This window comes from Bombina bombina, chromosome 7, assembly GCF_027579735.1.
Source record: "Bombina bombina isolate aBomBom1 chromosome 7, aBomBom1.pri, whole genome shotgun sequence".
In the NCBI taxonomy this organism is placed as follows: Eukaryota; Metazoa; Chordata; class Amphibia; order Anura; family Bombinatoridae; genus Bombina; species Bombina bombina.
The window spans coordinates 200,437,452-200,465,060 of record NC_069505.1 but is presented as its reverse complement, the minus strand read 5'-3'; the positions used below and the strand labels follow the sequence as shown (position 1 = coordinate 200,465,060).

General features: G+C 39.1%; 1 protein-coding gene across 1 annotated transcript in view; it reads left to right on the top strand.

The window, feature by feature from the left end:
• The window catches only part of LOC128666133 (cilia- and flagella-associated protein 251-like), a 185,650-nt gene that overhangs the window by 80,336 nt on the left and 77,705 nt on the right, over positions 1-27,609 (top strand). The window contains exons 11-12 of the mRNA XM_053720555.1: positions 5,033-5,054; positions 24,503-24,550. Coding sequence (XP_053576530.1) covers positions 5,033-5,054; positions 24,503-24,550 — 70 coding nt within the window. The remainder of the gene's footprint in view (positions 1-5,032; positions 5,055-24,502; positions 24,551-27,609) is intronic.

Sequence of the window (27,609 nt, the reverse complement as noted above, 5' to 3'; positions counted from 1 at the left end):
TAGAGAAGAGCTATTTTATTAGGTTTGTATAGAAGAGCTATTGTATTAGGTTCATATAGAAGAGCTATTGTATTAGGTTTGTATAGAAGAGCTATTGTATTTGTTTCGTATAGTAGAGCTATTGTATTAGATTTGTATAGAAGAGCTATTGTATTAAGTTTGTATAGAAGAACTATTGTATTAGGTTTGTGTAGAAGAGCTATTGTATTAGGTTCATTTAGAAGAACTATTGTATTAGGTTCGTATAGAAGAGCTATTGTATTAGGTTAGTATAGAATAGCTATTGTATTAAGTTTGTAGAGAAGAGCCATTGTATTAGGTTCGTGTAGAAGAGCTATTGTATTACGTTTGTATAGAAGAGCTATTGTATTAGGTTTGTATAGAAGGGCTATTGTATTAGGTTTGTAGAGTAGAGCTATTGTATTAGGTTCATGTAGAAGAGCTATTGTATTAGGTTTGTATAGAAGAGCTATTGTATTAGGTTCGTGTAGAAGACCTATTGTATTAGGTTTGTATAGAAGAGCTATTGTATTAGGTTTGTAGAGACGAGCTATTTATTAGGTTTGTAGAGAAGAGATATTGTATTAGGTTCGTATAGAAGACCTATTGTATTAGGTTTGTATAGAAGAGCTATTGTAATAGGTTTGTATAAAAGAGCTATTTTAGTAGGTTTGTATAGAAGAGCTATTGTAATAGTTTTGTATAAAAGAGCTATTGTATTAGGTTTGTAGAGAAGCGCTACTGGGGCCTATCTATCAAGCTCCGGACAGAGCTTGAGGCCCTGTGTTTCTGGTTAGCCTGCAGGCTCGCCGGAAACAGCAGTTATGAAGCAGCGGTCTAACCTATTGTATTAGGTTTGTAGAGAAGAGCTATTGTATAAGATTTGTAGAGAAGAGCTATTGTATTAAGTTCGTGTAGAAGAGCTATTGTATTAGGTTTGTAGAGAAGAGCTATTGTGTTAGGTTTGTATAGAAGAGCTATTGTATTAGGTTTGTATAGCAGAGCTATTGTATTAAGTTCATGTAGAAGAGCTATTGTATTAGGTCTGTATAAAAGAGCTATTGTATTAAGTTTGTAGAGAAGAGCCATTGTATTAGGTTCGTGTAGAAGAGCTATTGTATTAGGTTTGTATAGAAGAGCTATTGTATTAGGTTTGTGTAGAAGAGCTATTGTATTAGGTTTGTAGAGTAGAGCTATTGTATTAGGTTCATGTAGAGGAGCTATTGTATTAGGTTTGTATAGAAGAGCTATTGTATTAGGTTCGTGTAGAAGACCTATTGTATTAGGTTTGTATAGAAGAGCTATTGTATTAGGTTTGTAGAGACAAGCTATTTATTAGGTTTGTAGAGAAGAGATATTGTATTAGGTTCGCATAGAAGACCTATTGTATTAGGTTTGTATAGAAGAGCTATTGTATTAGGTTTGTATAGAAGAGCTATTGTATTTGGTTCGTATAGTAGAGCTATTGTATTAGGTTTGTATAGAAGAGCTATTGTATTAGGTTCATAGAGAAGAGCTATTGTATTAAGTTTGTATAGAAGAGCTACTGTATTAGGTTACTATAGAAGAGCTATTGTATTAGGTTAGTATTGAAGAGCTATTGTATTAGGTTCATTTAGAAGAACTATTGTATTAGGTCCGTATAGAAGAGCTATTGTATTAGGTTTGTATAGAAGAGCTATTGTATTAGGTTAGTATAGAAGAGCTATTGTATTAGGTTAGTATAGAAGAGCTATTGTATTAGGTTTGTATAGAAGAGCTATTGTATTAAGTTCATGTAGAAGAGCTATTGTATTAGGTTTGTATAGAAGAGCTATTGTATTTGGTTCGTATAGTAGAGCTATTGTATTCGATTTGTATAGAAGAGCTATTGTATTACGTTTGTATAAAAGAACTATTGTATTAGGTTTGTGTAGAAGAGCTATTGTATTAGGTTCATTTAGAAGAACTATTGTATTAGGTTCGTATAGAAGAGCTATTGTATTAGGTTTGTATAGAAGAGCTATTGCATTAGGTTTGTATAGAAGAGCTATTGTATTACGTTCATGTAGAAGAGCTATTGTATTAGGTTTGTATAAAAGAGCTATTGTATTAAGTTTGTAGAGAAGAGCCATTGTATTAGGTTCGTGTAGAAGAGCTATTGTATTAGGTTTGTATAGAAGAGCTATTGTAATCGGTTTGTATAAAAGAGCTATTGTAGTAGGTTTGTATAGAAGAGCTATTGTAATAGTTTTGTATAAAAGAGCTATTGTATTAGGTTTGTAGAGAAGCGCTACTGGGGCCTATCTATCAAGCTCTGGACAGAGCTTGAGGCCCTGTGTTTCTGGCGAGCCTGCAGGCTCGCCAGAAACAGCAGTTATGAAGCAGCGGTCTAACCTATTGTATTAGGTTTGTAGAGAAGAGCTATTGTATAAGATTTGTAGAGAAGAGCTATTGTATTAAGTTTGTGTAGAAGAGCTATTGTATTAGGTTTGTAGAGAAGAGCTATTGTGTTAGGTTTGTATAGAAGAGCTATTGTATTAGGTTTGTATAGCAGAGCTATTGTATTAGGTTTGTAGAGAAGAGCTATTGTATTAGGTTTGTAGAGAAGAGCTATTGTATTAGGTTTGTAGAGATGAGCTATTGTATTAGTTTTGTAGAGTAGAGTTATTGTATAAGGTTTGTAGAGAAGAGCTATTGTATTAAGTTCGTGTAGAAGAGCTATTGTATTAGGTTTGTAGAGAAGAGCTATTGTATTTGGTTTGTATAGAAGAGCTATTATATTAGGTTTGTAGAGAAGAGCTATTGTGTTAAGTTTGTAGAGAAGAGATATTGTATTAGCTTTGTAGAGAAGAGCTATTGTATTAAGTTTGTGGAGAAGAGCTATTGTAATAGGTTTGTATAGAAGAGCTATTGTATTAGGTTTGTATAGAAGAGCTATTGTATTAGGTTTGTATAGAAGAGCTATTGTATTAGATTTGTATATAAGAGCTATTGTATTAGGTTTGTAGAGAAGAGCTATTGTATTAGGTTTGTATAGAAGAGCTATTGTATTAGGTTTGTGTAGAAGAGCTATTTTATTAGGTTTGTATAGAAGAGCTATTGTATTAGATTTGTATAGAAGAGCTATTGTATTAGGTTTGTAGAGAAGAGCTATTGTATAAGGTTTGTAGAGAAGAGCTATTGTATTAAGTTTGTGTAGAAGAGCTATTGTATTAGGTTTGTATAGAAGAGCTATTGTATTATGTTTGTATAGAAGAGCTATTTATTAGGTTAGTGTAGAAGAGCTATTGTATTAGGTTTGTATAGAAGAGCTATTGTATTAGGTTTGTATAGAAGAGCTATTATATTGGGTTTGTAGAGAAGAGCTATTGTATTAGGTTTGTAGAGAAGAGCTATTGTATTAGGTTTGAATAGAAGAGCTATTGTATTAAGTTCTTGTAGAAGAGCTATTGTATTAGGTTTGTATAGAAGAGCTATTGTATTAGGTTTGTAGAGAAGAGCTATTGTATTAGGTTTGTGTAGAAGAGCTATTGTATTAGGTTTGTGTAGAAGAGCTATTTTATTAGGTTTGTGTAGAAGAGCTATTGTATTAGATTTGTATAGAAGAGCTATTGTATTAGGTTTGTGTAGAAGAGCTATTTTATTAGGTTTGTATAGAAGAGCTATTGTATTAGATTTGTATAGAAGAGCTATTGTATTAGGTTTGTGTAGAAGAGATATTGTATTAGGTTTGTATAGAAGAGCTATTGTATTAGATTTGTATAGAAGATCTATTGTATTAGGTTTGTGTAGAAGAGATATTGTATAAGGTTTGTATAGAAGAGCTATTGTATTAGATTTGTATAGAAGAGCTATTGTATTAGGTTTGTATAGAAAAACTATAGTATTAGAGTGTATCATTATCTTAAAATTCTCTTGCTGACTGATCTCAGAAACACCGTCTTGTATGATAGAAGATTATGTAGGGAGTAATTGTATGTTGCTTACTACATTCACTTAAAGGGACATAAAACCCCACATTTTTTTTCTTTTATGATTCAAGTACAATATACATTTTTAAACAACTTTCCAATGTACTTCTATTATCAATTTTGCTTAATTCTCTTGGTATCCTTTAATGAAGGAGAAGCAATGCACTACTAGGATATAGCTGAACACATTGGTAAGCCAATTATGTGTAGCCACCAATCAGCAGCTATCGCTCAGCTCTTGAGCCTACCTAGGTATCCCTTTTCAGCAAAGGATACCAAGAGAACTAAGCAAATTGGAATGTTGTTTAAAATGGTATGTTCTGAAAGAAAAATATTGGATTTCATCTCCCTTTAATATCTCTTAATAAAAATAATTAAAAAAAAATACTTTTAACTGATTTCTTATTTAGTTACTACTTTAACTGTCTTTTTGTTGCGCACATAGCAACCCTCTATCTCTGTAGAGGCGCAACTCCATAGCACTAACAGTTCCTGCCCCTCTCTCCTTCTCTGTAGTGGGCTCTATTATTTCATTTGGCTTAGAGAACAAGTGGAACGATAAATGTTTATTGCTTGGAGCGCTAACTAGTCTGAAGGTAAAACATTAGCACTCCCAGGTTTGCACTGATACTACAGCAAGCAAGCAAAAGAATTAGGGGCCGCTAACTTCTGGGCTTCGGATATTTTGACCTCACTAACGCCCTCTCCCCATAGACGTTTATGGAGCACACTAAAGAAAGCATTTTCATTTTTTCTCTTGAGAGCTAACTCGAAGCTGTGCTAGACCAACTGCGCTAAAGCCAAAGGTGTGTTAGGTGTATATATTATATATATATATATATATATATATATATATATATATATATATATATATATATAATATAATATATATATATATATATAAAATAAAATATACATATTTCTATAGCTATATATCTATATGAATATATACAGCTATATCCCTATGCTGTAAGACTCCAGTGAGATGTATATTACTGACAATCCTATTGTTACTGCAGCTCTGTTTCACTGTAATGAGTGGTATTAATGGTTTCATGTTTCTGTTTTATTTACCACAGGATGACAAGGACTGTCTGCATGGTACGAGACTTAATTTCTATTTGTGCTTTTTTCTTTCCTAATAAATTTCCTGGGTATTTATCATTAATTCTGGTACCTGAAAAAGCTTAAAACTCACATGTGGGTATCTGTATGTGTTTGTGTGTATATGTGTGTGTCTGTTTATTTGTGTGTGTGTGTGTGTGTGTGTGTGTCTATCTATTTCTGTGTGTCTGTTTATTTGTGTGTGTGTGTCTTTCTATTTCTGTGTGTCTGTCTATTTGTGTGTGTCTGTTTATTTGTGTGTGTATATATATGTGTATGTCTCTCTATTTATGTGTATATATATATATATATATATATCTGTCTATTTGTGTGTGTGTATATATGTGTGTGTCTGTCTATTTGTGTGTATATATATATATATATATATATATATATATATATATATATATATATATATATATATATATATATATGTGTGTGTGTGTGTATCTGTATGTGTTTGCGTGTTTATGTGTGTGTCTGTCTATTTGTATGTAGGTATGTGTGTATCTGTCTATTTGTATGTATGTGTGTGTGTGTGTATGTATGTATGTATGTATGTGTATATGTTTGTGTCTGTTTATTTGTGTGTATGTATGTGTGAGTGTGTGTGTGTGTATGGGTGTATGTATGTATGTGTGTGTGTGTGTGTGTGTGCATGTATATATATATATATATAGCTACCAGCCAGGCCAAAATGTTACTCGCCATCTCTGATCCCACCCATCGTCTGCACATGCCACACCCACTACATTTACAAGCGATGCCCATTAACCCACCCCCTCTTTGCAAATAAAGATAGTAAGGGAACAAAGAAAAATTGATAATAAGAATAAGTTGGAAAGTTGCTTAAAATTGCTGCTTTGTCTGAATTTACTGGGTTAACTATCCTTTTTAATTTTGCTTTTATTTTCTACCATAAGAAATTAAATAATGCTACGAAAAAAGTGCATAACAGTTAGCAACATCAAATAGCAGGGAAGACTGTATGGTGTGGTCATTAGGCTAGCAAGCTGTCAGCTATGTGTTTAGAGCATAAATTGTCCAGGGTGCATGATAACTGCTGACGGTATGAGTATGGCAAGCTGCATGTTGTGGGCAAAAGATGACGTAGGAAGGAAATTTGTATTGGGCTGAGGTGCATAGGGTGAATGTAGTGTATATGAGCCAGAATTTTATTGCTGGGACCTGATATGGATAAGCTTTATGTGGTATGCTATAGGCATGTGCTGTGGGCTGGTGTGGTAGGCTGGTATGGCTAAGGGGCAAACTTGGCAGAGCTGAGAGGTTGGCTGTGCTGTTCTGAGGAGGCAGACTGCAAGGAGCTGAAGAACAGGGCACAAAGGCACTATGTACAAACAACCAGGGCCTGACTGCAGGAGAGTGGGGGTTTTTACTGTCAGGAGGCCTGACCTGCAGGAGAGTGGGGTTTTTACTGTCAGGAGGCCGGACCTGCAGGAGAATGGAGTTTTTACTGTCAGGAGCCCTGACCTGCAGGACAGTGGGGTTTTTACTGTCAGGAGGCCTGACCTGCAGGACAGTGGGGGTTTTACTGTCAGGAGGCTTGACCTGCAGGAGAGTGGGGTTTTTACTGTCAGGAGGCCTGACCTGCAGGAGAGTGGAGTTTTTACTGTCAGGAGCCCTTACCTGCAGGACAGTAGGTTTTTTACTATCAGGAGGCCTGACCTGCAGGAGAGTGGGGCTTTTACTCTCAGGAGGCCTGACCTGCAGGAGAGTGGGTTTTTACTGTCAGGAGGCCTGACCTGCAGGAGAGTGGGGTCTTTACTCTCAGGAGGCCTGTCCTGCAGGAAAGTGGGGTTTTTACTGTCAGGAGGCCTGTCCTGCAGGAGAGTGGGGTTTTTACTGTCAGGAGGCCTGACCTGCAAGAAAGTGGGGTTTTTACTGTCAGGAGGCCTGACCTGCAGGAGAGTGTGTTTTTTACTGTCAGGAGGCCTGACCTGCAGGAGAGTGGGGTTTTTACTGTCAGGAGGCCTGACCTGCAGGAGAGTGGGGTTTTTACTGTCAGGAGGCCTGTCCTGCAGGAGAGTGGGGTTTTTACTGTCAGGAGGCCTGTCCTGCAGGAGAGTGGGGTTTTTACTGTCAGGAGGCCTGACCTGCAGGAGAGTGGGGATTTTACTGTCAGGAGGCCTGACCTGCAGGAGAGTGGGGATTTTACTGTCAGAAGGCCTGACCTGCAGGAGAGTGGGGATTTTACTGTCAGGACGCCTGACCTGCAGGAGAGTGGGGATTTTACTGTCAGGAGGCCTGACCTGCAGGAGAGTGGGGTTTTTACTGTCAGTGTCAGGAGGCCTGACCTGCAAGAAAGTGGGGTTTTTACTGTCAGGAGGCCTGACCTGCAGGAGAGTGGGTTTTTTACTGTCAGGAGGCCTGACCTGCAGGAGAGTGGGGTTTTTACTGTCAGGAGGCCTGACCTGCAGGAGAGTGGGGTTTTTACTGTCAGGAGGTCTGACCTGCAGGAGAGGGGGGTTTCTCTTGTTAAGTGTATCCAGTCCACGGATCATCCATTACTTATGGGATATTCTCCTTCCCAACAGGAAGTTGCAAGAGTTCACCCACAGCAGAGCTGCTATATAGTTCCTCCCCTAACTGCCATATCCATTCATTCTCTTGCAACTCTCAACATAGATGGAGGTCGTAAGAGGAGTGTGGTGTTTTATACTTAGTTTATTTCTTCAATCAAAAGTTTGTTATTTTTAAATGGTACCGGAGTGTACTGTTTATCTCAGGCAGTATTTAGAAGAAGAATCTGCCTGCGTTTTCTATGATATTAGCAGAAGTAACTAAGATCCATTGCTGTTCTCACATATTCTGAGGAGTGAGGTAACTTCAGAGAGGGAATGGCGTGCAGGTTTTCCTGCAATAAGGTATGTGCAGTTAATATTTTTCTAGGGATGGAATTTGCTAGAAAATACTGCTGATACCGGAGTAATGTAAGTAAAGCCTTAAATGCAGTGATAGCGACTGGTATCAGGCTTATTAATAGAGATACATACTCTTATAAAAGTGTAATTTAAAACATTTGCTGGCATGTTTAATCGTTTTTTATATATGTTTGGTGATAAAACTTATTGGGGCCTAGTTTTTTCCACATGGCTGGCTTAAATTTTGCTTAGAAACAGTTTCCTCAGGCTTTCCACTGTTGTAATATGAGTGGGAGGGGCCTTTTTTAGCGCTTTTTTGCGCAGTTAAAATTACAAAATGAATCATCCAGCTTCCCTCAGCAGTCCCATGAATACTACAGGACATCTCTAAAGGGCTAAAAAGGCTTCCAAAATCGTTTATAGGGAAGGTAATCCACATCACAGCTGTGGCAGTTTTATTGTGTCTGTTAAAAAACGTCTATGTCGTTTTTTTGATCCGTTTTTTGTATTAAGGGGTTAATCATCCATTTGCAAGTGGGTGCAATGCTCTGTTAACTTATTACATATACTGTAAAAATTTCGTTTGATTTACTGCCTTTTTTCACTGTTTTTCAAATTTTGACAAAATTTGTTTCTCTTAAAGGCACAGTAACGTTTTTTATATTTGCTTGTTAACTTGATTTAAAGTGTTTTCCAAGCTTACTAGTCTCATTACTAGTCTGTACTAACATGTCTGACATAGAGGAAACTCCTTGTTCATTATGTTTAAAAGCCATGGTGGAACCCCATCTTAGAATGTGTACCAGATGTACTGATTTCATGTTAAGCAATAAAGATAATTTTTTGTCTTTAAAAACATTATCACCAGAGGATTCTGTCGAGGGGGAAGTTATGCCGACTAACTCTCCCCACATGTCAGACCCTTTGACTCCCGCTTCAGGGACTCACGCTCAAATGGCGCCAAGTACATCAAGGGCGCACATAGCGTTTATTTTACCAGAGGATACTGTCAAGGGGGAAGTTATGCCTACTAACTCTCCCCACGTGTCAGACTCTTCGACTCCCGCTTCAGGGACTCACGCTCAAATGGCGCCAAGTACATCAAGGGCGCTCATAGCGTTTATTTTTCAAGACATGGCGAAAGTTATGAATAATACTCTGGCAGCGATATTAGTCAGACTACCTGAAATTAAAGGAAAGCAAGATAGCTCTGGGGGTAGATACAGAGCATACAGATGCGTCAAGAACCATGTCTGATACTGCCTCACAATATGCAGAAGCTGAGGGGAGCTTCAGTCTGTGGGTGATATTTTTGACTCAGGGAAGATGATTTAACCTGATTCCGATATTTCTACATTTAAAATTTATGCTTGAGATCCTTCACTTGTTGCTCAGGGAGGTTTTAGCAGCTCTGAATGACTGTGTTACAATCACAGTGCCAGAGAAATTGTGTAGACTGAATAAATACTATGCAGTGCCGGTGTGTACTGATGTTTTTCCAATACCTAAAGAGGTTTACAGAAATTATTAATAAGGAATGGGATAGACCAGGTGTGCCGTTCTCTTCCCCTCCTATTTTTAGAAAAATGTTTCTAACAGATGCCACCACACGGGACTTATGGCAGACAGTCCCTAAGGTGGAGAGAAGAGTTTCTACTCTAGCTAAGCGTACCACTATCCCTGTCAAGGACAGTTGTGCTTTTTTAAATCCAATGGATAAAAAATTAGAGGGTTACCTTAGGAAAATGTTTATTCAACAAGGTTCTATCCTGCAGCCCTTGCATGCATTGCTCCTGTCACTGCTGCTGCGGCGTTCTGGTTGGAGTCTCTGGATGAGGCTTTACAGGTAGCGACTCCATTGGATGAATATACTTGTCAAGCTTAGAGCACTTAAGCTAGCCAATTCCTTTGTTTCTGATGCCTTTGTTCATTTGACTAAACTAATGGCTAAGAATTCTGTTTTTACTATACTGGCGCGCAGAGCGCTATGGCTTATATCATGGTCAGCTGTCGTGACTTTAATAAATAAGATACTTAACTTCCCTTCAAGGGGCAGACCCTATTAGGGCCTGGTTTGAAGGAGATCATTGCTAATATCACTGGAGGAAAAGGTCATGCCCTTCCTCAGGATAGGTCCAAATCAAGGGCCAAAAAAGTCTAATTTTCGTGCCTTTCAAAACTTCAAGGCAGTTGTGGCATCAACTTCCTCTAAGGCAAATCAAGAGGGTACTTTTGCTCAGTCCATGACGGTCTGGAGATAACCGGACCTGGAACAAAGATAAGCAGGCCAAGGAACCTGCTGCTGCCTCTTAGACAGCATGAAGGAACGGTCCCCTATCCGGTTACGGATCCTGTAGGGGGCAGACTTTCATTTTTCGCCCAGGCGTGGGCAAGAGATGCCCAGGATCCCTGGGCATTGGAAATTATATCCCAGAGATATCTTCTGGATTTCAAAGCTTCCCCTCCGAAAAAGAGGAGATTTTAACTTTCACAATTATCTGCACACCAGATAAAGAAAGAGGCATTCTTACATTGTGTACGAGACCCATCCAGTTCCAAGACAGGAACAGGGACAGAGTTTTTCTCAAATCTGTTTGTGGTTCCCAAGGAGAGGGAACCTTCAGACCTATTTTGGATTTAAAGATCTTAAACAAATTCCTTAGAATTCCATCATTTAAAATGGAAACTATTCGTACCATCTTAACTATGATCCAGGAGAGTCAATAGAGGACTACAATGGATTTGAAGGATACTTATCCTCACATTACGATGCATAAGGATCACCATTGTTTTTCAGGTTTGCCATTCTAGACAGGCATTACCAGTTTGTTGCTCTTTCCTTTGGGTTAACTACAGACCCAAGAATCTTTATGGAGGTACTGTGGTCGCTTTGGCGGTCCTTAGGCTGCGGGGCATAGAAGTGGCCCCTTATTTAGGCGTCGAACATCCAAATTGCCAAGTCTCATACGGATGTAGTACTGGCATTTCTGAGATCGCAGGGGTGGAAAGTGAACAAGGAAAGAGTTCTCTATCCCCAATCTCAAGGGTTTCCTTCCTAGGGACTCTAATAGAGTCTGTAGAAATTAAAATTTAGGTTGTCAAAGTTTCTAAATTACTGCCGTGTTCTTCATTCCATCCGCGCCCTTCAGTGGCTCGGTACATGAATGTAATCGACCTAATGGTAGCGGCAAGGGACATAGTACCGTTTGCACGCCTACATTTCAGACCGCTGCAACTATGCATGCTCAGTCAATGGAACAGGGATTACACAGATTTGTCCCCTTCTTAAATCTGGACCAAGAGGCCAGAGATTCTCTTCTCTGGTGGCTATCTCGGGTCCATCTGTCCAAGGGTATGACCTTCCGCAGGTCAGATGGGACAGTTGTTACAACAGATGCCAACCTTTAAGGTTGGGATACAGTCTGGGACTCCCTGAAGACTCAGGGATAGTGGACTCAGGAGGAGACCCTCCTTCTAATCAATATTCTGGAACTGGGAGCGATATTCCATGCTCTTCAGGCTTGGCCTCAGTTAGCAACTCTGAGGTACATCAGATTCAGTCGGACAATATCACGACTGTGGCTTACATCAACTATCAAGGGGGAACAGAAGTTCCCTAGTGATGTTAGAAGTCTTAAAATAATTCACTGGACAGAGACTCTCTCTGGTCTATCAACTCTCCATATCCCAGGTGTTGAGAACTGGGAGGTGGATTTTCTAAGTCTTCAGACTTTTCTCCCGGGGAAGTGGGAATTCCCTCAGGAGGTCTTTGCACAAGATCAAGCAGGAGAGTGCTTTGGTGTTTTTAACAGCACCTGCATGGCCACGCAGGACTTGGTATGCAGATCTGGTGGACATGTCATTCTTTCCATCATGGTCTCTGCTTCTGAGAAAGGACCCTCTACCTCAGTGTCCTTTCAACCATCTAAATTAAACTTCTCTGAGATGGACTGCCTGGAGACTGAACGCTTGATGTTATCAAAGCATGGCTTCTCCGAGTCAGTCATTGATACCTTAATAGAGGCATGAAAGCCTGTCACTAGGAAAATTTAACATAGATATAGCATAAATATCTTATTGATATGAATCCAAGGGTTACTCATGGAGTAAAGTCAGGATTACCAGGATACTATCTTTTCTCCAAGATGATTTTGAGAAAAGGGTTGTCAGCTAGTTCCTTAAAAGGACAGATTCCTACTCTGTCTATTCTTTTGCACAAGCGTCTGGCAGATACTCCAGACGTTCAGGCATTTTGTCAGGCTTTGGTTAGAACCAAGCCTGTGTATAAACCTGTTGTTCTGCCATGGAACTTAAACCTGATTATTAAGGTTCTTCAAGGAGTTCCGTTTGAACCTCTTCATTCTATAGATATCAAACTTTTTATCTTGGAAAGTTCCTTTTTGGTAGATATTTCCTCGGCTTGTAGAGTCTCCGAGTTATCTGCTTTACAATGTGATTCTCCTTATCTGGTCCTCCGTATGGATAAGGTAGTCCTGCGTATCAAAACTGGGTTTTTTACCTAAGGTGGTATCCAACAAGAATATCACTCAAGAGAGTGTTGTTCCATTCTTGTATCCTAATCCTTCTTCAAAGATGGAACGTCTAGTACACAATTTGGACTTGGTTCGTGCTTTCAAGTTTTACTTACAAGCTACTTCAGATTTTCATCAAACATTTACTTTGTTTGTTGTCTACTCTGGACAGAGGAGAGGTCAAAAGACTTCAGCAACCTCTCTTTCTTTTTGGTTAAAAGCATAATTCGTTTAGCTTATGAGACTGCTGGACAGCAGCCTCCAGAAGGGATTACAGCTCATTCTACTAGAGCCGTGGCTTTCACTTGGGCCTTTTTAAAATGAGGCTTCTGTTGAACAGATTTACAAGATGGCTTCTTGGTCTGCCCTTCATACTTTGCTTCTTCGGAGGCTATTTTTGGGAGAAAGGATTTTTTTCAGGCAGTGGTACCTTCTGTTTAAGTACCTGCCTTGTCCCTCCCTTCATCCGTGTACTTTAGCTTTGGTATTGGTATCCCATAAGTAATGGATGATCCGTGGACTGGATACACTTAACAAGAGAAAACATAATTTATGCTTACCTGATAAATTTATTTCTCTTGTAGTGTATCCAGTCCACGGCCCGCCCTGTCATTTTAAGGCAGGTAATTTTTTCATTTAAACTACAGTCACCACTGCACCCTATGGTTTTTCCTTTCTCTGCATGTTTTCGGTCGAATGACTGGATATGGCAGTTAGGGGAGGAGCTATATAGCAGCTCTGCTGTGGGTGAACTCTTGCAACTTCCTGTTGGGAAGGAGAATATCCCATAAGTAATGGATGATCCGTGGACTGGATACACTACAAGAGAAATAAATTTATCAGGTAAGCATAAATTATGTTTTTTACTGTCAGGAGGTCTGACCTGCAGGAGAGTGGGGTTTTTACAGTCAGGAGGCGTGTCACTGAGGGATTCCTTTCTACCGACAGAGATTCTATAGGATCATGTTAAGTAGTCCTAGATGGCTCTGTGTGGTCTTTCCCCCTCTCTACTGGAGCTTCTGATTGTGAAGCTTGTGTCTGAGTTCTTTATACTGACAGATTCCCCTATTTGCTGACAGAGCATTTTACACTGAACCTACTGGGATTAGAGGGCAGTAGGTAGAGGCAGTAGAGGGAAATCCCTCAGTGTCAGGCACCCAGATTGATTTTTCTTAGCACTCCTGCCTATTTAATATTTTCCATTACTGCCCTCAATGTGTTTTTTGCTCAGCCGGTCCTGTTCTAGATAGCTGATGTAGTAGTGTTTGGGGTAAAAGTGAGCTGAACATGCAGCATAACTAGGTACTACGCAGCTCCTCACTATTAAGCGTGTATAGCCTTTCTTCTGAGGGATTCCCCTATTTGCCGACAAAGCATCCTACACTGAGTCACCTATAATCCCTCAGTGACAGCCCCCGGACTATTTGTAACTAGTGCTCCTCTCATTCATACCTAAAACTAAGAGGCCCATTTATCAAGCTTTGAATGGAGCTTGAGGGCCTGTGTTTCTGGCGAGTCTTCAGACCACTGCTCCATAACCCTGTCCGCCTGCTCTGAGCAGGCGGACAGGAATCGCCACAATTCAACCTGATCTGTTGACACCTCCCTGCTGGCAGCCCATTGGCCGCAAATCTGCAGGGGGCAGCATTGCACCAGCAGCTCTTGTGAGCTGCTGGTGCAATGCTTAATACGGAGAGCGTATTGCTCTCCGCATTCAGCGAGTTCTTGCAGACCTGATCCGCCATGTCAGATCAGGTCCACAAGACCTTTGATAAATGGGCCTCTAAGTGTTGAGGTCCTGGGATAAAACTACTGTGAACACGTAGCAAGGTACTGCACAGCTCCTGACTATGAAACATTTGTTTCAGTTGTTCTGAGCCATTCACCTCTTTGCACAAAGTGCATACTAATAGGCTGAACTTTAAATAGCCTTAATAAGAGTACTAGGATGCACTGTGGGCAAAGAGGAGAATCCCTCAGAGCAACTGAGACAAACGCTTCACAGTCAGGAGCTGTGGTGGAAGTCAGTACTTACCAACACGTTGCACGCTTCTTCTCAATGACTCTAGCCGTTTCTGCAGCGCTCCACCTTCAATACTGTTATCTCTACAAGCTACCCAACTTCGATAGTGAGTGAATATCTTTCACTCACCCCAGTTTAAATTATACTCGCCAATGGCGAGCAGGCAAGTGAAAATGTTGACCCTTGATATAGATATATATATATATACTGTATATATATATATATATATATATATATATATATATATATATGTGTTTATTTATATATATATATATATATATATATATATATGTGTGTATTTGTTTGTGTGTGTACATATATATATATATATAATCAAGAAATACAAAAATAATTCCTTAACACTCAGTTTCCACAGAGTGAAAATTTATCACAACCAAAGATAAATGCTACTATGTGGTTAACTACTAGATCCAAGTGGCTGGGGACGAAAGTCTTACAATAAAAGTCAAATGTGCACTTGATGCTGTATAAATACAATCGGCATAATAACCACATCTCAAATGAATAATATGTAACACAGTTATCCAGGTAATAAAATTAGGACACTGGACAGTAGCACAAATGTCCTTCCCCAGCTCCCTAACTTGACCCAAGGATAATGAACAGCCCAAAAGCAAAGGCAGGTACACTCGAGAGAATCTCACCTAGGAATGCGGTATATGTACTTACAGCCTCTTTGCTATGGGAATCCCTGATACAGGTAAAGCTCAGCCCCGTGCCAAGCCTACTCACGGATCCACTTGGATAAGCCAGGCATCTGTATAGAGTACGATATCCTTTTGTGCAGTGGCCATATCTGAAGCCACTGTTAAATGGATTTCATCGTCTTGCATCACTAGGTCACATGGGTCACATGGGAGACGAACAGCCAATGGGATCCATGCCGGCTGACCCAGAGTAGAGAACCGTGTAACAGGCAAATAGCAGTATCAGAAAAAACAAACGGGAATACACGGTATCCTCAAAGTAAAAGATTCTTCTTTATTTCACAACATAAAAGTTCATCAGCAAACATGGAGCAGCAATGGGGTGCTGTGTATCAGATCGGCTTACGCATTTCGTCGGAAGTCGTAATCATAGCCTTATAGGTCTGGCACACAGTACCTATTTAAACACTAATGAAGCCATATCATTGACTAAAAACAAAAAGAAAACACACCCATAATTGAAACAATACAAAATGCATTAATGTAACTTATTTACAATGCTCAGCTGTACAAAACTCCCCGTAACCTGTCAGGGGGGAATATAGCATCAAAAAGGATAACTGATATTAGACATTAAATGCAGAGAATACGTGTCAAAACCCCCAGAAATGCAATACCATGTTTTACATATGAAAATGTTAGTATAATGCAGATATAATCTATACTCTCTATGACATGCTAATATAAATTCTTAAAGACATCCCTATTACTATAAATGCAGTAAACAGTACAGTGTCATTCTCAACAATATAACAAGTATAATAAGGATGAACTCATACACTAAACCTGTCAAAAGTTATACATAATGATAGGTATGAGATCACAAAATATAGAAACAATTGATGTGTCAAAGAAACCCTCATATACAGTATCTAAGGTACATACTGTACAATGAGCCTCCATAACCTGTCTGCCTGCTCTGAGGCAGCGGACAGAAATCAACCCGATTGGCCACGAATCTGCAAGGGGTGGTATTGCACCTGCAGTTCACAAGAACTGCTGGTGCAATGATAAATGCCAAGAGTGTATGCTGTCATCATGATCCCCTATATCTGATAATTTCCACTTGCACCATAATAAATAGGCCCCAAAAAGTAAACCCCAGCCAATCCCCGAAAATAAAAAACCTAAGTCTAAAAAAAACCCTAAGTTACCCATTGCCACTAAAGGAGCATTTGTATGGGCATTGCACTTAAAAGGGCATTTAGCTCTTTTTTACCTATTAAAATAAAAAAACATAATTTATGTAAGAACTTACCTGATAAATTCATTTCTTTCATATTGGCAAGAGTCCATGAGCTATTGACATATGGGATATACATTCCTACCAGGAGGGGCAAAATTTCCCAAACCTCAAAATGCCTAAAAATACACCCCTCACCACACCCACAATTCAGTTTAACGAATAGCCAAGAAGTGGGGTGGTAAGAAAGGATTGAAAGCATCAACAAGGAATTGGAATAATTGTGCTTTATACAAAAAAATCATAACCACCACAAAAAAGGGTGGGCCTCATGGACTCTTGCCAATTTGAAAGAAATGAATTTATCAGGTAAGTTCTTATTTCTTTCATGTAATTGGCAAGAGTCCATGAGCTAGTGACGTATGGGATAGCAGATACCCAAGATGTGGAACTTCCACGCAAGAGTCACTAGAGAGGGAGGGAAAAAATAAAGACAGCCAATTCTGCTGAAAAAATAATCCACAACCCAAATCAAAAAGTTTTAATCTTATAATGAAAAAACTGAAATTATAACCAGAAGAATCAAACTGAAACAGCTGCCTGAAGTACTTTTCTACCAAAAACTGCTTCAGAAGAAGAAAAAACATCAAAATGGAAGAATTTAGTAAAAATATGCAAAGAAGACCAAGTTGCTGCTTTGCAAATCTGATCAACAGAAGCTTCATTCTTAAAAGCCCAGGAAGTATAAACTGACCTAGTAGAATGAGCCGTAATCCTTTGAGGCGGGGATTTACCCGACTCCACATAAGCATGATGAATCAAAAACTTTAACCAAGAAGCCAAAGAAATGGCAGAAGCCTTCTGACCTTTCCTAGAACCAGAAAAGACAACAGATAGACTAGAAGTCTTCCTGAAATCTTTAGTAGCTTCAACATAATATTTTAAAGCTCTAACTACATCCAAAGAATGTAAAGATCTCTCCAGAGTATTCTTAGGATTAGGACACAAAGAAGGGACAACAATTTCTCTACTAATGTTGTTAGAATTCACAACTTTAGGTAAAAAATTAAATGAAGTCCGCAACACTGCCTTATCCTGATGAAACATCAGAAAAGGAGATTCACAAGAAAGAGCAGATAGTTCAGAAACTCTTCTAGCAGAAGAGATGGCCAAAAGGAATAATACTTTCAAAGAAAGTAATTTAATATCCAAAGAATGCATAGGTTCAAACGGAGGAGCCTGTAAAGCCCTCAGAACCAAATTAAGACTCCAAGGAGGAGAAATTGACTTAATGACAGGCTTAATACGAACCAAAGCCTGAACAAAACTATGAATATCAGGATGATTAGCAATTTTTCTGTGAAAAAGTAGAGAAAGAGCAGAGATTTGTCCCTTCAAGGAACTTGCAGACAAACCTTTTTCCAAACCATCCTGAAGAAACTGTAAAATTCTAGGAATTCTAAAAGAATGCCAAGAGAATTTATGTGAAGAACACCAAGAAATGTAAGTCTTCCAGACTCGGTAATAGATCTTTCTAGACACAGATTTACGAGCCTGTAACATAGTATTAATCACTGAGTCAGAGAAACCTCTATGACTAAGTATTAAGCGTTCAATCTCCATACCTTCAAATTTAATGATTTGAGATCCTGATGGAAAAATGGGCCTTGAGATAGAAGGTCTGGCCTTGACGGAAGTGTCCAAGGTTGGCAACTTGCCATCCGAACGAGATCCGTATACCAAGACCTGTGTGGCCATGCTGGAGCCACCAGCAGTACAAACGAACGCTCCATTAGGATTTTGGAAATCACTTTTGGAAGAAGAACAAGAGGCGGAAAGATATAAACAGGATGATAATTCGAAGGAAGTGACAACGCGTTTACTACTTCCGCCTGAGGATCCCTGGATCTGGACAGATACCTGGGAAGTTTCTTGTTTGGATGAGAGGCTATCAGATCTATTTCCGGAAGTCCCCAGATTTGAACAATCTGAAGAAATACCTCTGGGTGAAGAAACCATTCGCCCGGATGTAACGTCTGGCGACTGAGATAATCCGCTTCCCAATTGTCTATACCTGGGATGTGAACCACAGAAATTAGACAGGAGCTGGATTCCGCCCATACAAGTATCCGAGATACTTCTTTCATAGCCTGAGGACTGTGAGTCCCCCCTTGATGATTGACATATGCTACGGTTGTGACATTGTCTGTCTGAAAACAAATAAACGATTCTCTCTTCAGAAGAGGCCAGAACTGAAGAGCTCTGAAAATCGCACGGAGTTCCAAAATGTTGATTGGTAATCTCGCCTCCTGAGAGTCCCAAACCCCCTGCACTGTCAGAGATCCCCATACAGCTCCCCAACCTGAAAGACTCGCATCTGTTGAGATCACAGTCCAGGTTGGACAAATAAGAGGCCCCTTGAACTAAACAATGGTGATCCAACCACCAAGTCAGAGAAGATCAAACATTGGGATTTAAGGATATTAATTGTGATATCTTTGTATAATCCCTGCACCATTGGTTCAGCATACAAAGCTGGAGAGGTCTCATGTGAAAACGAGCAAAAGGGATTGCGTCTGATGCAGCAGTCATGAGACCTAAAATTTCCATGCACAAAGCTATCGAAGGGAATGATTGAGACTAAAGGTTTCGACAAGCTGAAACCAATTTCAGACGTCTCTTTTCTGTTAGAGACAAAGTCATGGACACTGAATCTATTTGGAAACCCAAAAAGGTTACCCTTGTCTGAGAATCAAGGAACTCTTTGGTAAAGTGATCCTCTTGATTACAGAGAGAAGGGCACCGAGAACCTTCGAAAAGATCCTTGGAGCTGTTGCTAGGCCAAAAGGAAGAGTAACAATAATAAACAATAATAAATAGCCGAGCCGAGAAATGCGTAGTATATTGCCATATGCTCACCTGAAGGACTACATTATATCTGAGCTGCTTGTCAGAAGAATAAAGACATTGATTTTATCTAGTGGCTTTGATCCTTACTTGGTGAGATTATCACTACCATACACCTGCACTGAAGGAGAATTGAGACCGGAGGGAGCTAGCTGGTTAGCTCTGATAGCCAGCCTGCATCTACAAGCACATAAGTGTGCTCTGGTAAATTGTGAGTACCCTGTGTAAAGATTTGTTGCTGCTATAAGTAATTTACAATCACAGATACACACATTTGGGCGCCTTTCTTGTGCTTGTATATTTACAGACTGAAGGATAACTGAGACCGGAGGGAGCCAGCTGGTTAGCTCTGATAGCCAGCCTGCATATACAAGCACATAAGTGTGCTCTGTGAAATTGTGAGTATTCTGTGCAAAGATTTGTTGCTGCTATAAGTCATTTTCAATCACAGATACAAACATTTGGGTGCCTCTCTTGTGCTTGCATATTTACAGATTTACTACCCTGCAGTGGAGGAAGGGAGAGAGCTGCCTGAATTTTGGTGCATCATATATATCGTTGAAAGAAATTTCACAGTTGGGACTTTTTTATAAGACTCTATTAAGTACTTTTATGTGATACTATATTTTATGTGACATAAGTTACTCTTGTGTCCACTTTTATATCTTTTTATTCTTCATTAGGTAATATAACCACATATCTGATTGTATTTCTTATCCCCACAGCGCCCTCTAGTGTTTCTAGTTTATGTTTCACAATATTTATAGTCACCATTTTGAATGTTGGTATCCTTACATAACGATTCAATATTTTTAGATCCAGAACTGGTCTGAAAGAATTCTCTTTCTTTGGAACAATGAACAGATTTGAATAAAACCCCAGGCTCCGTCCCAGAACTGGAACTGGCACAATTACCCCAGCTGACTCCAGGTCTGAAACACATTTCAGAAACGCTTGAGCCTTTACTGGGTTTACTGGAATGTGTGAGAGAAAGAATCTTCTCACAGGCGGTCTTACCTTGACACCTATTCTGCACCCTTGTGAAACAATGTTCTGAATCCAAAGACTTTGAATCGAATTGATCCAAACATCTTTGAAAAATCGGAACCTGCCCCCTACCAGCTCTGCTGGAATGAGGGCCACACCTTCATGCGGATTTGGGAGCTGGTTTTGACTTTCTAAAAGGCTTGGATTTTTTCCAGACTGGAGAAGGTTTCCAAACGGAAACTGTTCCTTTAGGGGAAGGCTTTTGTTCCTTATTCTGATGAAAGGAACGAAAACGATTAGTAGCCCTTTATTTACCTTTAGATTTTTTATCCTGAGGCAAAAAGGCTCCCTTCCCCCCAGTAACAGTTGAAATTATTGAATCTAACTGAGAACCAAATAATTTATTACCTTGGAAAGAAAGAGAAAGCAACGTTGACTTAGAAGTCATATCTGCATTCCAAGACTTAAGCCATAAAGCTCTTCTAGCTAAAATAGCTAAAGACATTTTCCTGACATCAATTCTAATGATATCGAAAATGGCATCACAAACAAAGTTATTAGCATGTTGAAGAAGTTTAACAATTCTATAAGCATTATGGTCTGACACTTGTTGCGCTAAAGCCTCCAACCAGAAAGTGGAAGCTGCAGCAACATCAGCCAAAGAAATAGCAGGTCTAAGAAGATTACCTGAACATAAATAAGCCTTCCTTAGAAAGGATTCAAGCTTCCTATCTAAAGGATCTTTAAAAAAAAGTACTATCTGCCGTAGGAATAGTAGTATGTTTAGCAAGAGTAGAGATAACCCCATCAACTTTGGGGATTTTCTCCCAAAACTCTAATCTATCAGATGGCAAAGGGTACAATTTCTTGGAGAAGGAGTAAATGAAGTACCCAGACTATTCCATTCCCTAGAAATTACTTCTGAAATAGCATCAGGAACTGGAAAAACTTCTGGAATAACTACATGAGGTTTAAAAACTGAATTTAAACGCTTATTAGTTTTAATATAAAGAGGACTAGACTCCTCCATATCTAATGCAATCAACACTTCTTTAAGTAAAGAACGAATAAACTCCATCTTAAACAAATATGAAGATTTATCAGTGTCAATATCTGAGGCAGAATCTTCTGAACCAGATAGATCCTCATCAGAAATAGATAAGTTAGAATGATGGCGGTCATTTAAAAATTCATCTGAAATATGAAAAGTTTTAAAAGACCTCTTACGTTTACTAGAAGGAGGAATAACAGACAGTGCCTTCCGAATAGAATTAGAAACAAATTCTTTTACATTAACAGGAACATCCTGAACATTAGATGTTGAAGGAACAACAACAGGTAATGGATTATTACTAATGGAAATACTATCTGCGTTTGATAGTTTATCATGACAACTAACACAAACTACAGCCGGAGGAACAGTTAACAAATTCACTCAGCTTTGGTAGAACCGATATCAGGCAGCGTCTTTCCAGAAGTAGATTCTGATCCATGGTCAGGTAGTGCCATATTGCAATATGTAAAAGAAAAAACAACATATAAAGCAAAATTATCAAATTCCTTAAATGGCAGTTTCAGGAATGGGAAAAAATGCAAAACGAAACAAGCCTCTAGAAAACCAGAAGCAACAAAAAAGTGAGACTGAAATAATGTGAAAAAAACTGGCGCCAAGTATGACGCCCACATAACGTCCACATATTTTGGTGCCAAGAAAGAGGCCCATATTTTTTGGCGCCAAAAAAACGTCCGCAACACACATACGTAAAAAATGACGCAATCACGTGAAAACTTGACGAAATTTTTGCGCCAAAAAAGTCTTGCACCAAAAATGACGCAATAAATAGAAGCATTTTCTGCACCCGCGAGCATAACGCGGGTGCAGAAAAATATAATTTATATGCATTTTCCCAAAAAATGAAACTGGCAGTCTGAAAGAAGGAATACTGATTATCCTGAATCATGGCAAATATAAGTTTTAACACATATATTTAGAACTTTACATATAAAGTGCCCAACCATAGCTTTGAGTGTCATGAATAGAAATAAGACTTACTTACCCTAAGACACTCATCTACATATAGCAGATAGCCAAACCAGTACTGAAACGAGAATCAGTAGAGGTAATGGTATATAAGAGTATATCGTCGATCTGAAAAGGGAGGTAGGAGAAGAAATCTCTACGACCGATAACAGAGAACCTATGAAATAGATCCCCTAGAGGAAGACCATGGTATTCAAATAGGTAATACTCTCTTCACATCCCTCTGACATTCACTGCACTCTGAAAGGAAAACCGGGCTTCAGCCTGCTGGGAAGCGCATATCAACGTAGAAATCTAGCACAAACTTACTTCGCCACCTCCATGGGAGGCAAAGTTTGTAAAACTGAATTGTGGGTGTGGTGAGGGGTGTATTTATAGGCATTTTGAGGTTTGGGAAACTTTGCCCCTCCTGGTAGGAATGTATATCCCATACGTCACTAGCTCATGGACTCTTGCCAATTACATGAAAGAAAAAGCCCTAACCTTAAAAACAAAAAAAAACAAAACCCCCCCAAAAAACAACTAACACTAACCCCAGAAAATATACTCCCCGTTCTGGAAGTCCAGTCCAAGCGAAGCAAAGTCCTCATCCAGGCTGCGAAGATCTTCTTCCAGGACGGCACCATCTTCTATCTTCTTCCCGAAGGTGCGGAGCGGTCTTCGCCGATGTGCGGATCTAGAGCGCTAGTCCTCTTCAGCGACGTGTATCCTCCTCTTTATGCGATCGTCCGCCGCACACTGAAGCTTGAATGTAAGGTAACCCTTTTATATTGGGGTACTGTTGCATTCCTATTGGCTGAAATATTCAAATCAGCCAATAGGATGAGAGCTGCTTAAATCCTATTGGCTGTTTAAATCAGCAACCCCCAAAAATAAAAAACCTAAGTCTAAAGAAAAACTAAGCTACCCATTACCCCTACAGGGGAATTTGTAAGGACATTCAGCTCTTTTGTGCCCATTAAAATAAAAAAAAAAACTAATCTAGAAAAAAAACCACCCCTAAACAAAACTTGCGTTTGAGTGTATGTGTGTATGTGTATATATATATATATATATATATATATATATATATATATATATATATACTCTAGTTGTGGGATCCAATCACTCACTGTTCGTTGTATTGCCTGGGTGCACTCTATGGTAAGTAGGGAGAAACTTCTCAAAAGAAGAGGCACTCACAGATCTTAATTATCAAAAATAATTTATTAATTCATAGGTTCAGTCAACGTTTTTGTCCTCGCAGGGACCTTTGTCAAGACTGTTCTCAGTACTCCTCTGAGTGTAGCGGTCACAAGGGTACAGATGTACAGATGTACCCTTGTAGCTACTATCCAGATAATGCTGGTTGTCACAGAAGAAGACAAAGTCCTTATTCAATTTATATTGCAACTCCACAAATGATCCGCTATGGTCGAATATTAAGCTGGATAGATGCTCTCTGTAGTAAACGTGACATTAGGTGGGTGTGGCCTAATGTGTTTCACGGGAATACTGCTTCGTCAGAGGCTCATAGCATCCCACCTTGCTGCTCTGCTTTAAATACAGGCTAGTACACGCCCCTACCTACGTCATGCTGGAACGCTGTGTGAATTCAGAAACAAAATCTCTGGTGTAAGCGTGTTTGCATGTCTCTGTGTGTGTGTGTGTGTGCATTTGTGTGTGTGCATGTATCTGTGTGTGTGCGCGTAAGCATGTGTGCATGTCTCTCTGTGTGTGTGTATGTGTGTGTGTGTGTGTAAGCATGTGTATGTCTCTGTGTGTATGTATATGCGAGTGTATATGTTGGTGTGTGAGTATGTGTGTGTGTGCATTTAAGGGTGTGTGCGCATGTGTGTGTCTATGTCTGTGTGTGTGTACGTGTAAGCGTTTGTGTACGTCTCTGTGTGTATGTATATGTGAGTGTATATGCTGGTGTGTGAGTATATGTGTGTGCATGTAAGAGTGTGTGTTCATATATGTATGTATGTGTGTGTGTGTGTGTGTATTTGTCTGTGTGTGCATGTAAGTGTGTGTATGCAGGTTTAGGAAACTGGATGTAAAGCACTTACATTGAAAATTGGACTGTAGGTGTCGACTCTCTCAGCTACTGACAAAGAACAATGTACATATGGGATGAGAAATTAACAGAAATGTACAGCATGTTTTTTATTCCCTGACAGGTTTAAAGTTCTTGGGCAGGATCCAGAAATTATACTTCTTTGCAAATGGTGAGATTCAAGGGCTAGGGAAGGGCTTAAGGTCCTGCTTGCTCACAAATTGTACAGTTGCCTTTGTATCCTAATTGTATTCTTGTTGTGATATTACAATAGCACAGAATTTACTGATTACCCTATATCTGTACAATAAATAAATTATCCCAGTGTAGAGCCTCGGATCCTATAAGCATCTCCTTACCTATATTACTTCCCTTTTTAGTGTGTACACAGTCCCACGCAGCTAGCAGCTTGCTCCCTAAACCGGAAATGAACTCCTGCAAGAGTAACCGCTATGTTGTAGCTAGACGTCAAAGTTGATACACTGTAATCCACAATAATAACTCGAAGTACCGTAGCCCATACAGAGGATCAATCCGTAAAACAGTTGAGAGCATAAAAATGAACGGCAGGCACTACACCCAAATCCATAATTAAAAGTTCAAATTTACTGAAAAACTTTCAAACAGTTGAACAGACAGGACAGGCTTGCGCATGCAGATCAGTCTGCCGCGTTTGAAACGGGGGCGTGAAACGCGTCAGTCTGATCTGCATGCGCAAGCCTGTCATGTCTGTTCAACTGTTTTAAAGTTTTTCAATAAATTTGAACTTTTAATTGTGGATTTGGGTGTAGTGCCTACCGTTCATTTTTACGCTCTCAACTACTTCCCTTTTTACCCGGCTATAAACTCTAACCTTGACCTTTGCTATTAAACTGTGGCCCCCACTATCATCTCTGTGACTTTTGCTACTAACCCTATCCATGAGCCTTGTTATTATTCTAACCATGGCCCTTGCTATTATCCCTAACCATGACCCCTTTTACACTATCACCTCTGAGAATATTGCTACTAACCCTGTCCATGACCCCTGTTATTTTCCCTTACCATAACCCCTGTTTTCAAGCCTGACCTTTGGGCAGGGCGAGAGGGGCACCCACCATGGCCCCGCTCTTTGGGGGCCCCCCCAATGTCAGAGGTTATGAGATGGTGCAATTTATATTGTTTATGGCATCAGTAGGTCAAATATTTTGTCTTATTCTTTATGTAGGTATCACTGAATGTTGGCACTGGGGTGGGCTATACTATACAAGAGACAGGGCATGCAAGGGAGGGGAATAAAGGCACTGGGCTGAGTGGACCCACAAATGTATCCTGTCCAGGGCCCCGCATATGCTAAGGTTGGCTCTGCCTGTTATTATCCCTAACCATAACCCCTGTTACACTATCACCTCTGACTATTGCTACTTACCCTATCCATGACCCCTGTTATTTTCCCTAAACATGACCCCCCGCTACCACCTCTGTGACTACTCCTACTAACCCTATCCATGACCCCTGTTATTATCCCTATCCATGACCTCTGTTATTAAATGCTAACCATGTTCATGATAATAACAGTGGGGATCAGGCTTAGCATTTAATAACAATAAGGATCATGGTTAATATTTAATAACAATAAGGATCGTGGTTAGTATTTAATAACAATAATTATCATAGTTAGTATTTAATAACAATAAGGATTGTGGTTAGTATTTAATAACAATAAGGATTGTGGTTAGTATTTAATAACAGTGGGGATCATGATTAGTATTTAATAACAATAACAATCATGGTTATTTAATAACAATAAGGATCATGGTTAGCATTTAATAACAGTGGGGATCATAGTTAGGATATAACAATAATAAGGATCTTGGTTAGTATTTAATAAATATAAGCATCATGGTTAGTATTTAATAACAGTGGGGATCATGGTTAGTATTTTATAACAATAAGGATTATGGTTAGCATTTAATAAATATAAGGATCATGGTTGGCATTTAATAACAGTGGGGATCATGGTTAGGATTTAATAACAATGAGGATCATGGTTAGGATTTAATAACAATAAGGATCTTGGTTAGCATTTATGGTTGGCATTTAATAACAGTGGGGATCATGGTTAGGATTTAATAACAATAAGGATTATGGTTAGTATTTAATAACAATAAGGATCATGATTAGTATTTAATAACAATAAGGATCATGGTTAGCATTTAATAACTATAAGGATCATGGTTAGCATTTAATAACTTGAAAAACAGGTTACTCCAGCCTTGGCAAGTTTCATAAAAGAAAGAACTTTATTACACCATGGTCCACACAAAAGCAACAACGTTTCAGAGCTATGCTAGGTCCTTAGTCATGTCCTAGTATAGTTCTGAAACGTTGTTGCTTTTGTGTGGACCATGGTATAATAAAGGTCTTTCTTTTATGAAACGTTCCAAGGCTGGAGTAACCTTTTTTTCAAGGATTTGCTGATACAAAGGGGTGGCTGACCCTTAACTCCTGTGCCTGATTGCTTTGGTTGATGTTCCCCACCTCTTTTGTCTAGCATTTAATAACTGTAAGGATCACGGTTAGCATTTAATAACTGTAAGGATCATGGTAAGCATTTAATAACAAAGAGGATCATGGTTAGTATTTAATAACAGTGGGGATCATGGTTATTTAATAACAATAAGGATCATGGTTAAATAATAGTAAGGATCATGGTTAGAATTTAATAATGTAATGGTTAGCAATTAATAATGTAAGGATCATGGTTAGCATTTATTAATAGTAAGGTTCATGGTTATCATTTAATAATGAAATAGTTAGCATTTAATAATGTAAAGATCATGGTTAGCATTTAATAATAGTAAGGATCATGGTTAGCATTTAATAGTAAGGTTCATGGTTAGTATTTAATAACAGTAGGGATCATGATATGAAGCCAATGACCCTTCTAATATTCACTTCTCACCAAGGGCCCAATAATTTAAAGCTTTCCACTCAGATGAGATGATCTAAAATGATCCTTCAGCACTGCAAGATATCTCACAAGATTCAAGACAGGCAAGATTTGCTATACTTGTCTAAGGAGTGTTGTCTGTATTGCTGTATGTGAAGGAGAGACAAGCCCAGTGCAATATAGTACTCCATGACATGAGAGTTTTGTTACACTTTGTGCTTTGTATATCATGTTACACTTCAGATTGTGTCCTTAATAAAACTTAAAGAACCCAATTTGTTCTAAATGAATATAAAATA